We start from the raw sequence: 15794 nt of genomic DNA, 5'->3' as shown, positions 1-15794 counted from the left end.
TTTCGTATTATACCTTTTATTCTTGCATTCCTGTTTTGTCATTTATTTGAAACTATCGTTACATTCTGGGTGTTTGGTACAAAGATTATGGACAGTTTGATTATTTCATGAATTTATTGCTTTTCAATCTGCAGTCAATGGTTGATAATATTGGTTACTTGCATTTACTGACTTCGAAAGTAGTTCCAATATGATTATCATATCAAACAGAGTCAAGGTATTATGCAACCTTTGATGAATGCTCTGCTAATTGAAACAAGTTCGATAAATATTTATCATTTCGTTGATGCATAATTTTGTTACTGTATATACAATATTTATTGAAGGCAAAGCGTATCTAATTGTACCGGAAAATAAGTGAAGGAATTATGGTGGAGTATGAAGGATAATATATATGTCCTATGAACAACAAATGAGGACAGAAGGCAAAGTGCAGAAATCAACTTTTTGATTTGATATTTTTGTGGAGGCAAGACCCAAAATATTAAGGCAGAGAAGACAGGATGTGGAGGGAGAACATGAAAAGGTTTTGATCATTCTTTAATTAAAATGTGGTGTATGCTTAAGCATTCCATTGAGCAGCGGTCATTTCTTTAACAAGGGCTTCTTCGTCTAAACCCTCTAATTTTGTGTTGGTAGCTAAACCTTCTTCTTGAGCTTTCTTTACGACACCAGCAGCGACTTTAGCACTGACTTCTCTAATTCTATCTAATCTAGGGTAAAGTAAACCGGCTTTCTTTTCTTCTTCATTCAAAGCTTCAGACAAAGCAATGGCAGATGCTGTAATCATACCTTCAGATACTTTGGTAGCACCAGCTTGTAAAGCACCGAAACCAATACCTGGGAAAACTAAGAAATTGTTACCTTGTCCTGGTTCTCGTAATTTACCATCTCTGGTGATTGGTGCGTAAGGTGAACCGGAAGCGAATAAGACCTTTCCATCGGTCCATTCTAAAGCATCACCGAACGATAATTCACATTTAGAGGTTGGATTGGATAATGGGAAGATGATTGGAGCTTGGTTTAATTCGGCCATTCTTCGAACAACGTTCTCTTCGAAAGCACCGAATGTGGTTGAAAGACCCACAAGGGCGGTAGGTTTAACGTATTCGACGACATCGGCAAGAGATGGGTACTCTTTACCTTCGGTATCGTTTCGGATAAAGTATTTCTTGTGGGAAGCGAGTTTTCCAGCAACGACATCAGGTCGAGTTGAGGTGATCAAACCCTAAATGAAAGCTATCAGCCATACGTTCTCCGACAATCGCTGAACAGTTGACTCACCTTTGTGTCGATCAACCAGAATCGTTCTCTAGCTTCGTCTTCAGTTAAACCTTGCATTTTGAAGAAGTTCATCATTTCTTTGGCAACACTGTAAACCTTGTTAGCTTCTGGTCGTATCAAAAACATGGAATAGGCTCACCCAACAGCTGCGGAACCACCACCTAAGAATACGACTTTGTGGTCTTTTAAGGCTTTTCCTGAAGCAGCTGATGCTTGTTTGGCAGCGGCCATGAAACCACCAAGAATGACGGAACCAGTACTGAGCGAGAAAATTTCAGCTTTGTATCAGATGAGTGGTGATAAGCTAAACATACCCTTCAATATCATCATTGAACATTCTATATTGGTTTTTGTATTTCTCTAAGAAAGCAAAAGCGGCTTCAGAGTAGAAATCTTCATGTTGAATAACAGCTTTAGGGAATGCTTTTGAAGCGGCAGCCATGAAAGCATCCATGAACTCGGTAGCTTCTTCAAGGGAAGCTCTTGGTCGTCTAAGACCAATATATAAAGGATCGTTTCGAATTGACTCGGTGTTTGTACCCATACTATAGATGAATTAATTAGCCATTTGAAGTTTCCTCATAAAGAGGTCTAAGGTAATTTACTCAAGAACAACAGGTAAGGTACCGTGGGGATTTACACCTCCACCAGCGACGTAAAGGTTTAATTTACCAACTGAAATACCCATACCACCGATACCGAGATCACCAAGACCGAGAATTCTTGAACCGTCAGTGACGACAAGGATTTGAGGGGTTGTGGAAAGGTTGGCAGCGTATTCAGCAAGGATTTCAGTGATTCGGTCCTGTACAAACAACAGATATATCAGCACGGGCTTGCTAATGTAAAGGATATGATCGCTTACCTTGTCGTCGATAGAAAGGTAAAGACCTTCTGGGCCTTGATATATATGAGAGTATTTTTGACATGCTTCACCTACAGTAGGTGTGTAAACGATAGGAGCACTTAATAAAGGGGAGGAGATCAGCATTTTATTCTTCAGGAAGAGAATGAGATCATGGTGAAGCATGTGAGAGTGGAAAGGCAATAGCACTTACAGTCCGGTTAAATCATCTCTTATAGCAGAGAAATATAAATCAGGATCTTCTCTTCTGATTTTTGAAAGGTGAACATGTTTGAGTAAATCAGTTGGAAGGTTTTGTAAATGAGCTTTGAGTCTGAGGAGGTTCTGTTCCGAGCTGACGAGAGGATGAGGGGACGATGATCGGTGGACTAGAGGATAGTGTCACAGTCAGCTCAGATTCAGATTAGTTATGCTCATGAATAGAAGGAGCGATGAGTAAAGACGATAGCTTACTTGGCTTTGGTCTGTTACCGTTAGCGGAAGTGGAAGGATCAAGGATACCATTGGTAAAAGATGAGATAGCTTGAGTAAGTGTAGCGGCCATTTTGTTTGAATGTATTTTAGGTCTATTTATTGATGATGATAACGATGAAGAGAAATTACGTTTATTTATATGTGATGATGATGATGATGATGAAGTAGATACAGTAGATAAAGAACGAGATACAGATACAGATCTATATGAAAATAATTTATTAGATAATAATATTATAGAAGAAGAAGAAGAAGGAAAAGAGGGGCTCATGATATGATGAGCTGAGTAGATATATATACCTTATAATGGAGAATTAAGATATAAGAAGGCAAATGGGATTGGCTATAGGAGATAGGTAGGTTTACTTCGGTGTAGTAGTAGAAGGAAGGTGGTCTTTGAAAATTCGAAAATGTTTTTTTAATTGTGATTTTCTAGATTTTGGGAATGTGGGGTAAAAAAAAGAAAGTTAAACTCGTCACGCGATACGTGCGCAAGGAGAAGGATGGGGTTCAAACAAAGAGCACCCGAGATTGATTAGAGAAATAAAAGTGAACACCGGCTCAACGGATTTAACAGCAGATAACTTAAAAGAGGACTTTTGTCAGAAGGATAACAAAGAGAATGAAATACATTATTCATTCGAAGATCGTTGTGTGTGTTTCTCATGTCGTCGTCAATAACATCAGCTGATGTGACTATGATAGATGCTCTTGACCGGGTTTGCCATACTTTTCCATCAAATTCCTCCCCAATACCTTCATCGATCAGCAATGACTCGATAATTCTCATGATAGATCAAACTTTGCCCCACTATAAGCTCTTAAACAAATAATAATCTTTAAACTTTTCTTCCCCAGATTCTACTCACGACTACTACGCAATCGGCTTCATGCGATATCAAAAGATAATTTCGAATCTTATCTTGAAATTCGAAAATATAGCTAAAATCGTTCCTGAACATTTTCCGACTTGTTCCGATAGTAGTTGTAGATAAAACAGCTAAACACCGGTTGTGCCGGTCTTTTCCATAAATCATCATCATTTTATTCGATATTACAAGATGATGTAGAAGACAATTCCGACGATGATAACCCTCTGCATGCCAAGGTGTCAAAGTATCAGAAGAAATGACTATCTCATCTTGAATGCATGTAAAAAATGTGGAGTACCGGTTATGAAACTCACGTCGAATTAAAGAGCGAAAGACGACTCAAAAATCCAAAAGATAGGAGTCAACCTTTTTCTTTGTTTCAGATCTGTTTGAAGCTTATCTCAGGGAATCTCGATTACTCTGCACGTCTGTTCACCGAGTTCTCCCTTGTTCCTTGAGCAACGCCCAAATATATATATATGCACCAAAAAACAGGCTTTCGCGTTGGCGAGATGATGGAGCGGTCTAACATGCTGTCTTAAGGAGAAGATTTCCCCTAAAGCTAATCATCCTCGGCAGTCCTTCGGGGCCTGGGTTCGAATCCCAGTCTCGTCAAATCTTTTTGCCAACTGCTCATCAAACAAAGCAAAACCGGCCGTTCCCCTTAGTCTTTTGGCGATTGACGTAATATTGCGACTTTTTTGTTTACGGTTAAATATTAAATTGTTTACAAGTGATAATCTTTCTTTCATTGTATGACCGATTGTACATTCTAATTAGCTGATATATATATCACGGATTAACTCTGGACTTGGGCAATGACGACCGTTCCTCAGCAGCCGGGGTTGAGCTATAAAGGTGAGCTTCAGAGCGTTCTATTGGTAGGGACGTTTTGTGAAGGTCTGGGCATAATACTAGATTATCGAAATTGATGATAATCATTCTTGCAGAAATAGCAGATGCTGTAATATCATTCTGTAAGCTGAGATCTATCCATTCCATAATGTATTGTCTATGTATAGACGAGAACTTATGAGTCTACGACTGATCGCATCTACCTGATAGTAGAAATATCATTACATACAATTTTATATCTCAGATCAGTATATCCAGCATCAACATTTACGAGAAGACGTGCACATCAAGTACCGATATATCAATCTAGACATCCACAAGTTCGTTCATATATAACAAATGTTATATCTTCTTTATCACCTGAAATATATAATGGGAAATTAAAGAGAATAACAGTAGTCATAAAAGGAGTTGAAGATGGATTACCTAGAGAAAGAATGATTTTTGATTTAGGTTATTTAGGTGAATTGGATAAATTAAGAGATGGTAGAGGGACTGAAGTTGGGTATGTGAATTTCCGATGATCTTCATAATCAACATCAAACCTAAAATTCAGAAAACATATCAATATCTTGTTTGACCAGAAACATCTCGAAAAGCTAACTTATCCATTATATCGTTTTATCGTAGCTTGATAGGAGCGCCAAATGCCGATGAATTAGGACTCATGTTAAGAGGCTTTTTGATAAAGCTTAATGCACTGGATGGTCAACTACTAGATAATAAAGGTACATGATGGTGTTTATGTGCTGTACAATAATCAGCTCAAATTATTAGGTTGCTGACTAGTGTCATGGTTTTTACTTTATTCATCAGGTGAAACTACTTTCGCTGTTATAATAGAAACGAATGATTCTTTAGAACCTTCATCAAATACTAATGAGGACGGTGTGAGTCCATATCATTTCGATTCTTGCTATGTCCGATTTGAACGAGCCACTCTCTACCTTCCCTTTGTATCCCTGATTACTTCGCTTCAACTAAAGCCAACTTCTACGTTGTTGTTATATCGATGCTTACAGACCTGTATCATGATGACGTGAACAGATCGTTCCACCCTGGATACCGGCTTTAGCAAATGATACGTTACAACCACCTTCTTCACAGGATTTAGATGATTGTCCAGAAAAACATGAACCTTTGCTGAATGTAAAAGCTGTAGAGACAGGTGTAATAGATGTAAGTGAACTTAACGGGAATGGGCCTATTATATCATCAATAAAATATCAAGAGTAGCAATTAATAAATGGTAGACGAGCAGAGAGTTGATAACTGATCATCGGATTATTTACCTTTAGATACGCTTAATGGTACAAGAATGTATAGCTAAAACAGGTATAGAAAGATTAAATCCTTAATGCACATCAGAGATGAATCTAGGATTTACGATTGCTTAATTGATCATTGATAATTAGAAGGAATCTCCAAGTCGAAGGTTTGTACTGCTAACAAAAACTCTGTTGTAAAGTAGGTATGAAATACGCATATATTCGATAGACTCCATTGCATTCAATTTGATATTGCTATAGCTACATATGTTTGTTTATCTAGATTTACAAGCTCTATTGTACAAATTGTATTTAGTATCTTCTTTCACCAGTTTGACCGGTAGTTGAACTACCACCGAAAGGAGGTTGAATCTCTGATGATACACCATTTTGGTTGACACCACCAGAGATACCTGAGTCTACACCATGATGACCTACAACTGAGTTGACATCTTGACCATGAGTACCTGAGATACCTTGACCATGTAAGCCACCTTGAGTAGTACCATGAACACCACCAACGTGAGAACCAGTACCACTAAGACCTTCAGGTCCTCCACCACCAATTCTACTTTCACCTAAAGGTAAACCTTGTTGATGTCCTGTTGGAGCATGTACACCACCAATACCAAATTCTTCACCTGGTCTTGTTGCTGACGAAGTACCGTGATTACCGTGAGTGCCGTGTGAACCTAATCCTGAGTGACCTGTGGTGTTATGGTGAGATCCTGTTAAACCACCAGTAGTTGAAGTGTTGTGTGATCCAGTCAATCCGTCATGGTGAGATCCAGTAATACCATTGTTGTGGTGTTGTTGTGGGTGACCACCTAAACCAGGCTCACCTTGGCCAGGTGGGAAAGGTGTTTGATTACCAATTTGATGGTGACCTGTTGTACCGGTATGAGAAGTGGAGTTGTTGAGACCAGTAGAGTGTGTACCTGTACCGGTGTGAGAGTGAGAAGTGGTGTTACCGAGACCAGTTGTAGTGTTGTTATGGTTGTTGTGATCATGTTTATGTTTTTCGTGTTCTAATCCACCTACAGCAGCACCAGTAGTTGAAGTAGAATTGTGGTGACCTGTGCTTGTGGTGTTGTTGTGAGTAGAAGAATGAGTTGGATTTATAGAATGTTCACCAGTTGGTCCACCAGGATTGTTACCATGTTTCAATTCTTCATTGTAACCTTGTGGTCCCCCTGGTGGTCCAGCTAAACCATGTTTCTTAGCTTCTCCTTCAGCTACTTTTCCTGGGTTGTTGGTAGCTTTACCGACTATAAGAAGAAAACACAAAATTAGTATGGGTTAAATTTCTCAATCCCAAAGTGAAGATAATCAGCTTACCGAGTTCTTGAACGGTACCACCGATTTTTTGACCAACAGATGGTTTAGCAGCGGTTCTGAAATCATAAATGATATTAGTATGTACATCTTAACATTTGGACTGGGCTGGAGGAGAATATGTAAAATGAAGATCAACTTACTCGTCATGAGTAGCCTTATGTGTGGCGTTGTTATGTGTAGTCATTTTGTTTATGTATATACTTCTATGTATATCTGTGAGTTTCGTTGATAAGTTTGTTAAAGTTGTATATGAGCTTGATATGTGATAATTAATATCGTTTAGAGTTGTATGAATAAATTCAAGACAGTTTCGCATTCAGTAAAAGAGACTTTATATACCTTGCGAGCTGGAAGAATTCATCGTTTCACAACTTTCAACTCCTCATGTTTACATCCGAAACTATAAGATTATGACTCATATCACGTCACATTAAGTAATTGATCATCATGACGTTAATTGATATCATGCTTGTGTATATAGATGAGTCATTCCAAGTTATAGAGGTGTCAAAGGTACGAGGGTAAGGATGATGTGTTGAGTGGATGTGTGGAGTTGGGTGATGCCAAGCTTGAGGGAGAGAGAGAAGCTTGAGCTTGTCAAATGGTGGATCAACCGGGGGGTTAGCCGGAAAAGAGTGACAACCAATATAGACGAGGTATGCCGCAGTTCGCAGTACTTGATAATGATTGTTCTAGAACCACTTCATTGTTAAGGCAAAGGAAGGAAAAAGCAAGAGATTTATGATCCCCACTCCACGTTTCACATCAACCTCTTCTGCAGTTTAGTCGTTCCTTGTTGTCTCTCTACTCGTAACACCGCATGATGTTTTGCTTCGCTACGAGAAATCAAAAGAAACAAGGAACAGAGGTGTTGTGGTTTTGGTGGACATTCCAGGTGGAGGAGAGTACAGTATGACTCATGGATGACGACATTTTTCAGGGTTTAGATTAGATTGACTTTTTACTTCGGCGGACATTTTTAAATAGGATGCGATACTTTCCATTTCACGGATTTCGGATGTAAGACGTTGATAGAGTAGTACTGGATATATATCTAGAGCTGTCAATTTAACCTGTAACCTTACCTTTCGAGAAGCGGAAAGAAAAAGAACGATTTAGAAAAATTCACTATCACTTTATCATTGCAAGAGATTTCGTTACTTACTCTCGCAGAAGTAGTGATGAAAATACAAGCTATTCCCACGATCACCTTCAAGGATCGACAGTATTGGTGTGGGCTAGGAACAATGCAATGAATCAATAACTGATCAACCTCAAAATATGGTCAAGCAAATCATATAAAGAATGAAAGGAAAGCCACTATAGGAGGTTGCAATAATGAAGGGATTCTTATAGCAATGTTTAGTTATTGATATTCGAAGGAAACAAAGCAAGTACCGCTTACTCCCTACAACGGATAGGCTGAAGGAGGTTAAGAAAGCAAGAAAGATCCCAAAATACCTTTAGGTCTCATTACGAATAGTATCTTCGTCATTATTGAACACACTCCTTTGTTCAGGATACCTTGGGTCAACAAAAGGCTTTGCACAAGCTTGACTTGCATCCTTCTTCCATTCTACTAGTAACTGATAGTACAATCGAGAACTGTTTCCATACGTATCTATTCGGCATATTCGCTTGAGCACTTGTGATTATATACATCCTTGGTCGAAAACCTTGAATCGTAATTGACTTGATTATAACTTTAGTCCTTTTCCCATAGTACTGGTCAATCCACAATCTCAGCATTAATCAAAGCATCTACCTCATCATCAGATCACCTTGACCTCTAACCCAAGACTATTACAATTTTTAAGTGGCTATTAGCGATTAAATTAATCCTTTACCAATTCAGAAATGGCTTTCGCTATTCATCCATTAACGTCAACCTACCCAGGAGCCTCATTTTATCCAAATGGTAATTTGAATGGACCACATTTATCATATCAATCCGGTGGACCTTCATTAGGATATTGGAATGAAGTACCCTGGAATTTACCTGAAAGTTTTCCTTTCCCACATTCAGAATGGAAATTACCTCCTGCAATTATAGCTCAACAAGAAGGTAGAGGTACAGGTATTTATGGTTTAACTTTAGAAGGTCCTCCACCTGGTCAAGGTCAAAGATTTAATTATGGTTGGCCTAAATATGGTCCAATGCCCTTAAGACCGGATTTAGGTGGTTTTGGTAAGTGAAACTCTTCCTATCTCGCTTTTAATGTCATAAGATGATCTAATCAATTTACTGATTATCCTTTCATCTTTATTCAATACCTTTTCTTGTTAGTCGGAAAAACGAATCCCTTCGGAAGAAGTTTCCCTCATGGTTTCTACAAAACTACTTATTAGGCTCATGGCTCGAAGGTTGGCTATTTAGAGGGTACATGGAGTATGTATCAACTTTAGCCTATTCAGATGTATTATCTTTCCGACTGCAGACAATCGGTGTGCCATTCAGCCTGATTAGCTGTATTATCAAAATAGTACCTCTAATGATTGAACGACCGTGCAATATCGCACTCTAGATACTTAATCGTGATGTCGGAGTACTAAATACATTCGATTCAAGCAAGTAACTATTGTATGAATATGATACTATTTCTTCGGCTAGCACAAATCACGAGTAAAGCGGAGTTCCTAATTTCTTGAATGACCAATTACTTCAGTCAACTCATCATCTGTCTTGAAAGATACCTTCTTTCTACCACCTTGTCGCTTATTTTCTAAATTCATTTGCTGTAATTGATTATTCAACACTTCTTGTTCTTCTCCTTCACCACTGTTCAGGTTACTTGAGTCATCTAAAAATACCTCTGTTGACCATATCCATACCATGTTCTACCCGGCCCACCAGGAAAGGTAGGCTGACCGAAATGATCAATAGGTTGATTACCGAGTGCTACACCTGATTGTGTTCCGTAATGATATGGGTGCATTCCCTAATAGATGCGAAAAGTTCATGTCAGTGTTCAACATCGGTATCACAAGGCAGATGCCGAGGGTCACCTCTATACATGCTTCTCGTGCTCCAATGATGTCTATACTGTATAGAGTTAACTCACCGGTCCAGCTTGTGCTTCACCCATCTGACCATTGTTTCCAGGATATCCACCTAAAGGTCCACCTCCCATCCCATTCATCGTTCCCATACCTCCCATACCCGTACCTCCCATCATTCCCGGCTGCATTCCCATACCCATTCCGCCCATTCCGTTCATACCATTCATTCCCATTTGACCCATCATTGGATTCCCCATCATACCCCCTCCATTACCACCCATCGCTCCAGGCATGCCCATTGCTCCCATACCAGGTTGAGCCATACCCATACCAGGCATACCCATACCTCCACCACCCATCATACCTCCTTGTTGCATTGGCATTTGATTCATCATCGGGTTTTGATTTCCGAGCATACCATATGATGGTTCTGGTGTATGTGATCGATTTAACTGAGCTGACGACTTTACTACGCTGATTTTGACTCACGGTTAATGTAGCTTCTTCTTCTCATACGCCTATCATCATCAGAATCACTATCATCGTCCGCACCGTACCCTGAGTATCTAGAGCCACCTCTTCTGCGTGGATGTGTATGCGGAAGGTCGTAATGCTATGACAAATACCGTCAGCTGACTTAGATAGCGTGAATGTAGCTGATCTTACTCTATCAAATAAGTATTTCGCTGTGGCAGCAGCATATTGAGCGGCATCTTCGGTGTTTGCTCTTGATGATCTAGGTTGAACTTGATCCCAAAGACTGAATACTGTTGATATCAGGAAAATTCAGTTAGGTATGCGTTATTTCGGTTAGCTTTCCAGCCGACAACTGACATCCAAGGGACATACTCACATTCAGCTACTGCAAGACCAACGAGTCTCTCCCTGTTTTCTTGAGATGGGTTGGAATGATAAGCAGAATAATGGTCTCTATCCCAAATACTGTGGAAGGCACAGATAGATCAGTAACCTGTATATAAGTCTGTTTATTGAAGTGTCAACTTACAGGTATGCTTGATAAGCGGCTGCACCACCAACAGTTTTATTACCTGCATCAGCACCTTCAGATGAATAATATACTCTTCTGTGAGCATCTCTAGCAGCTTCTTCAGATAAATGACGATTTGCGAAAAAATTCGTTAAACTTGAAATCTGTTTATTCAAAAAGTTTGGAGAATTTGGAGAAGAAACAAGTTGTAAGCCTTCATGTTCATTATTACTATTATTTTGATATTTTTTAAGATTTTTATCTTTATGTTTAAGATATTGATATTCTCTTAGTAGACGTACGATGTTGTCGAAAAATGATCTTTCAAGTCTTCCTCCGTTATATTGAGCATTTGCCTGTTTGTAGGTCAGAGAGAACAGAATGAGGGATCATGTCACATGTGAATGATGAATAAGAGAGATGCAGAGACAAATATTTATCAGCGCTGTCCGACTTTGCCCGTAAATGCTTTGGAAAGTACTCACCAAATCCCATGCACCCCAAGTCGATTCTGGTTTATATCCTGAAGTAGGTAATGTATAGTCATAACCCTATATATTTATTCTGATCAGCTATTCTTGTGTCCTTTTGCCACTCAATACCTAATCGGCTCACGAGATGTCTCCAAGCTTGACCATAATTTCCACCCATACCACCCATTCCCATACCATTCATACCCATTCCACCACCCATTTGATTCATTCCATTCATCCCCATACCGCCTTGCATCTGCATTTGTTGTTGTTGCATTCTAGGATCCATCATTCCCATTTCACCACCAGGTCCACCACCTCCCATCATTTGAGGATTATTATAGTACTGCATTCTGGTCGCTTGAGCCAAAGCACGTAGGAAATAGAAGAAAGGTGATTGTCAAGGTGAGTGTCCTGTGAACAAGGGATTATAGGCAGGTGGGATATAAGGCTGAAACAAGGATATGTCGATTAGAGGTTGAGCGTTGAAAGCTAGCTATAGATTTACAGACAGACCTATCTGTAATTTTGCTTGTGATATGGCTGATCTATGCCGAGTAAGCTATGTTAACCATCTGTATATATTATGTTAACACTGTTAAGTCTAAGTAGCAAACTAATATATGGTAAGTATCAGTCGTAAATGGAAGAAAGAGTAAGAGTAAAAAAGTACAATAAGCTGTTAGCAATACAATTGTTATGGTTGTGATGCTGATGCTAATTTACTCTTGGTAACCTTATTGTATTCTGGTTATCAAATGTATTGTACAGTGCGGGTTTGTGCGGTGATACAGGCTTTTATTGTTGATTGCAGGGTAAAGTGGTGTGTGCATTTGATGGTAATTTTCTCTCAACATTAGATTTTGATGGAATCGAGGTTGACGTGTTTCGACTGCACGCTACAAACCCTCCTTTGTTTTGATGATTCTATGTCCACCAGAAAAAGGTCAGAGCATGACGACACAACGTACTAGTACTAGGCCACGCGTGAGAGTCCTTTGGATCCATTCTTGCGTTCTGATACATCTTCTTGCTTCGATGAGGTTGCTAAAAGTGTTGGGAATCAAGTAGTATGCAAAATAGTCATGTTGTATATGTATATGATATTCAGAATATGATTCTGAAATGTTAAGACAAAGATTATTTAATGACTGAAAAATTTGAACATTCCTTTAGAAACACAAACGCGTCATACGTCTCAGTCCTCAGACACCTGTAGAGGCTAGAACGGGATCAAATACCCAAATACCGGTCTTAAGCGGGATTTCATGTCGATCAAACAGATTAAATCCATCCCATTACGTTAAATTCATGTTCTCTTTTTACTCATTGCGGCTGGTAGTAAAAGAAGTCAAGGAATGTCACCGATCCCTGAACATGAGATGCACATGTTCATTGGAAATTTACCTCATATTGCCATAAAGCACTGTCTCGTGTACGGCGTTCTCAAACGCCTTCGATGTCAGTAAATGAAACTCTTTTTTTCTTGTAATACAAGTTCGATGAGTTATATAGAGTGGTAAAATCGGATGTAAGAAGAAGAAAAAGTTCGCCCACATCACTCATCAGGTTTAGAATCTAACATTGATCACCATATCAAACTCGGATCCAACAGGTTCATATTCTTTACTCGTTTAGCAAAACGACCTATTTAGAATTAGCAGATTAGTTCAAACCAACTATAATAACAGAACAGAAATTGCACACAAAATCTCATCAATCGAGTCACATCTTTAGATACTCCAGACAAATACATAATTGCATTTCGATCAAGAAACAATGATAATATGGCTCTGTACATACTTTTACGAAAAATATCGTTTGAAAAGAAGAGGTCCTGATTGTGGGGGAGTTTCCTAATTCTCATGCTCAACATTATCTTCACTCCCATCATACGCTTCCGGCAAATTTTTCGAGTCAGATACCGCTACAGACAAAGATATATGTACGAATATCATATACAGCTTCAAACAGTCACATACAAGCTTCACGAATCAATCGTTCTTGATACCGGGAAATGTTAGAAATATGAATGCCGGATCTAGGTACAAGCACCCTTCATCCCTTTTTCATCCATAAAGGCATATCATCCATATCAAATGTTGAAGAATACCTTAATGGACGTGGTGTTTTAGGTGATGTTGATTTGGAAGAAGATGATGATGTTGATGTGGAAGTCGATATTCTTAGGCTTAATGGTGGTCTAGATTTAGGTGTAATCTTGGAATTGGTTGATATGGTAGAACTGGAAGACATTCTACTTGAATCATTGTGGCTGCTATCTGGGTACACATTAGACTTGGTCTTTGGAGCTGCTTTGTCATCGGTAGATCCGATATTTGGTATTGAAGTATCAAAGAAGAAATTCGACTTTGGATATTTAGGTATACCAGGATAAATGCTGTATCTTCGGTTTTTTCGATTATCAACATCTTCCTCCATAGACCGACACTCGCTTCCAGTAACACCTTGATTTTCCATTTGATCGACGTTAGGCTGTACTCGTGAAGGGAAGGACAAGAATCTAGATTTCCTGTTAGACACCGACTTTATCGAGCCATAAATACTACCTGAATTTATCCTTGTCTTATATTCAGTTTTAGATGGTGAATATGGATCATCAAGTTTTATACTGGTATTGTACTTTCCGCCATCAATATCTAAAGGATTGAAATCCTTTTCTCCATATCCTCCTACATCAAATATATCATCGGTATTAGATTGATTTTCAAAATCAAAAGTTCCAAAAGAGTTTGGTAAAGAAGCAGTAGTATAATTAGATGATCTGAAATTTAATGGTGGGCTCAACAGTGCAGGGGATGAATAAGTTGATGATATCGTATATGATGCAGGTGAGAAATCATGTTTGGGCAGGTCCATTGATCGCATTGATGAAGCGTCTGTAAAAGAAGATATAGAAGTGGTATTTTCGTAAGGTTTAAGCTGGGTGTAGGGATCGCTAATATCATTACGACCAATTTGGCTAGACTGATTATCATACTGACTTCTATTTGCAATATTTGGGATTAATGATGGATCCTGACCGGTATTTGGAATGTGCCATAGTTGACGAGAAATAACAGAGGATTTTCGATGATTTTCTTTAGGTTGATGCGAATTAGGTGGATAAGCTAGAATAGTATTATCATCTATTAAATCATCAGAATCCGAAAGAGATCTTGCTATCTGTTTATCTAAATAACCTAAACCCGTTCTATCGATCTTTGACTGGATGTCTCCATCGCAAGCTGGATTATGGTATACAGAAAATCGACGTGGAATAGGAGGAATTGAACCGATACTCCACCTTTTACTTTCTGTTTTAATTTTATACAACGTATGTCTAGTTATTCTTTCCCAACCTTGAGGGAAATCTTCTTTTTCTCCTTCTCCTTCGCCTCCTCCATCATTGTGCCCTCTTTTTTGTTTGATTGATTCTGAATTCTCCTCTGTTTGTTTTCTTAAATTCAAAAGATAAGCTGTTTTTCTCCACAATGACTTCCTCTCACCCTTTTCGTTGGTATCATTGTGATTCTTAGGTTGAGGAGGTAAAAGATCTATATCATTCCACATCGTCCTACCATCACCTTCCTGGAGCTCCTTTTTCTTCTGATTATGGGAATTTATTATATATCTAGGTAATTCACTATTAGGTATAATACTCTCAGATGTCGAAATGACTGATTGTCTAGGAGGTCTAGTTGATTTTGATTCACGATCTATACGATTAACTTTTTCTGGTCTTCTCAAACATTTAGGTAACCATGGTTTTTGATTTCTTGATAATGTGTAAATACAAATTACTGTAATTATGGATAAAATCGATCCAATTATGGCCAAAACTTGAGCTAAAGTATTTATTCAAATCAGTAAGTCAGCTTCGTCACAATACTGTACCGTCGAATTATTCATTTGTGTGAGCAGCTTACTTTGATGTATTTCAAACCAATCGTTATTATTCTCCAAAGTTTGACTTTGTCCTAAATAAGGTTTGTATCCTCTTGATAATAATAATAATGATGATACATGTTTTCTAACCATTCTAAACACTTGTCGATTTTTCGAAAGATTAGGTTATAGATATGTATATACTTAAACAGTTGTTTTGATTTAATCGTGTAAAGAAAGATAAATTACAGATAGCTGTCAATCAATGGAAATGTATCTCGTTCTCGTGCAGAAAGAAGAACACAACATCTGACATATATCAAGAGATAATCTCGTGATTCCCCACCGACATGCATCTCAGATTTTGTATGTACCGTTTCCAGTATGTTTTCATGTACGAGTGAAAGGTATCACAAGGTATTCAATTCACTTTGAAAGGGATTGATTGGGATTGATTTAACCTTCCCTTTGATGAAGGAATATCAAGCC

General features: G+C 38.5%; 6 protein-coding genes across 6 annotated transcripts; 2 read left to right on the top strand and 4 right to left on the bottom strand.

The window, feature by feature from the left end:
- Positions 1-562: 562 nt before the first annotated feature.
- L201_003291 (uncharacterized protein) lies at positions 563-2693 on the bottom strand (the record flags this gene model as incomplete). The annotated part of the gene is made up of 8 exons (XM_066219046.1): positions 563-1228; positions 1285-1372; positions 1424-1543; positions 1599-1829; positions 1890-2089; positions 2150-2249; positions 2343-2517; positions 2603-2693. The coding sequence occupies 8 exons, from the start codon at positions 2691-2693 to the stop codon at positions 563-565; spliced, it is 1671 nt and encodes a 556-aa protein (XP_066075143.1).
- Positions 2694-4313: 1620 nt separating this feature from the next.
- On the top strand, positions 4314-5708 carry L201_003290 (uncharacterized protein; the record flags this gene model as incomplete). Its single annotated transcript, XM_066219045.1, has 7 exons — positions 4314-4353; positions 4446-4472; positions 4561-4855; positions 4981-5078; positions 5167-5240; positions 5398-5529; positions 5649-5708. 7 exons carry the CDS (start codon positions 4314-4316, stop codon positions 5706-5708), a joined length of 726 nt encoding a protein of 241 aa, XP_066075142.1.
- A 222-nt stretch (positions 5709-5930) lies between these two features.
- L201_003289 (uncharacterized protein) lies at positions 5931-7140 on the bottom strand (the record flags this gene model as incomplete). Its single annotated transcript, XM_066219044.1, has 3 exons — positions 5931-6886; positions 6957-7012; positions 7097-7140. The coding sequence occupies 3 exons, from the start codon at positions 7138-7140 to the stop codon at positions 5931-5933; spliced, it is 1056 nt and encodes a 351-aa protein (XP_066075141.1).
- A 1673-nt stretch (positions 7141-8813) lies between these two features.
- Positions 8814-9305, top strand: L201_003288 (uncharacterized protein; the record flags this gene model as incomplete). The annotated part of the gene is made up of 2 exons (XM_066219043.1): positions 8814-9144; positions 9244-9305. The coding sequence occupies 2 exons, from the start codon at positions 8814-8816 to the stop codon at positions 9303-9305; spliced, it is 393 nt and encodes a 130-aa protein (XP_066075140.1).
- Positions 9306-9757: 452 nt separating this feature from the next.
- Positions 9758-11769, bottom strand: L201_003287 (uncharacterized protein; the record flags this gene model as incomplete). Its single annotated transcript, XM_066219042.1, has 8 exons — positions 9758-9895; positions 10019-10386; positions 10446-10569; positions 10623-10723; positions 10810-10898; positions 10963-11300; positions 11430-11495; positions 11560-11769. 8 exons carry the CDS (start codon positions 11767-11769, stop codon positions 9758-9760), a joined length of 1434 nt encoding a protein of 477 aa, XP_066075139.1.
- Positions 11770-13475: 1706 nt separating this feature from the next.
- Positions 13476-15458, bottom strand: L201_003286 (uncharacterized protein; the record flags this gene model as incomplete). Its single annotated transcript, XM_066219041.1, has 2 exons — positions 13476-15265; positions 15347-15458. The coding sequence occupies 2 exons, from the start codon at positions 15456-15458 to the stop codon at positions 13476-13478; spliced, it is 1902 nt and encodes a 633-aa protein (XP_066075138.1).
- Between the last annotated feature and the right edge of the window lie 336 nt (positions 15459-15794).

This window comes from Kwoniella dendrophila, chromosome 4, assembly GCF_036810415.1.
Source record: "Kwoniella dendrophila CBS 6074 chromosome 4, complete sequence".
In the NCBI taxonomy this organism is placed as follows: domain Eukaryota; kingdom Fungi; phylum Basidiomycota; class Tremellomycetes; order Tremellales; family Cryptococcaceae; genus Kwoniella; species Kwoniella dendrophila.
This window is presented reverse-complemented; position numbering and strand designations above follow the sequence as displayed.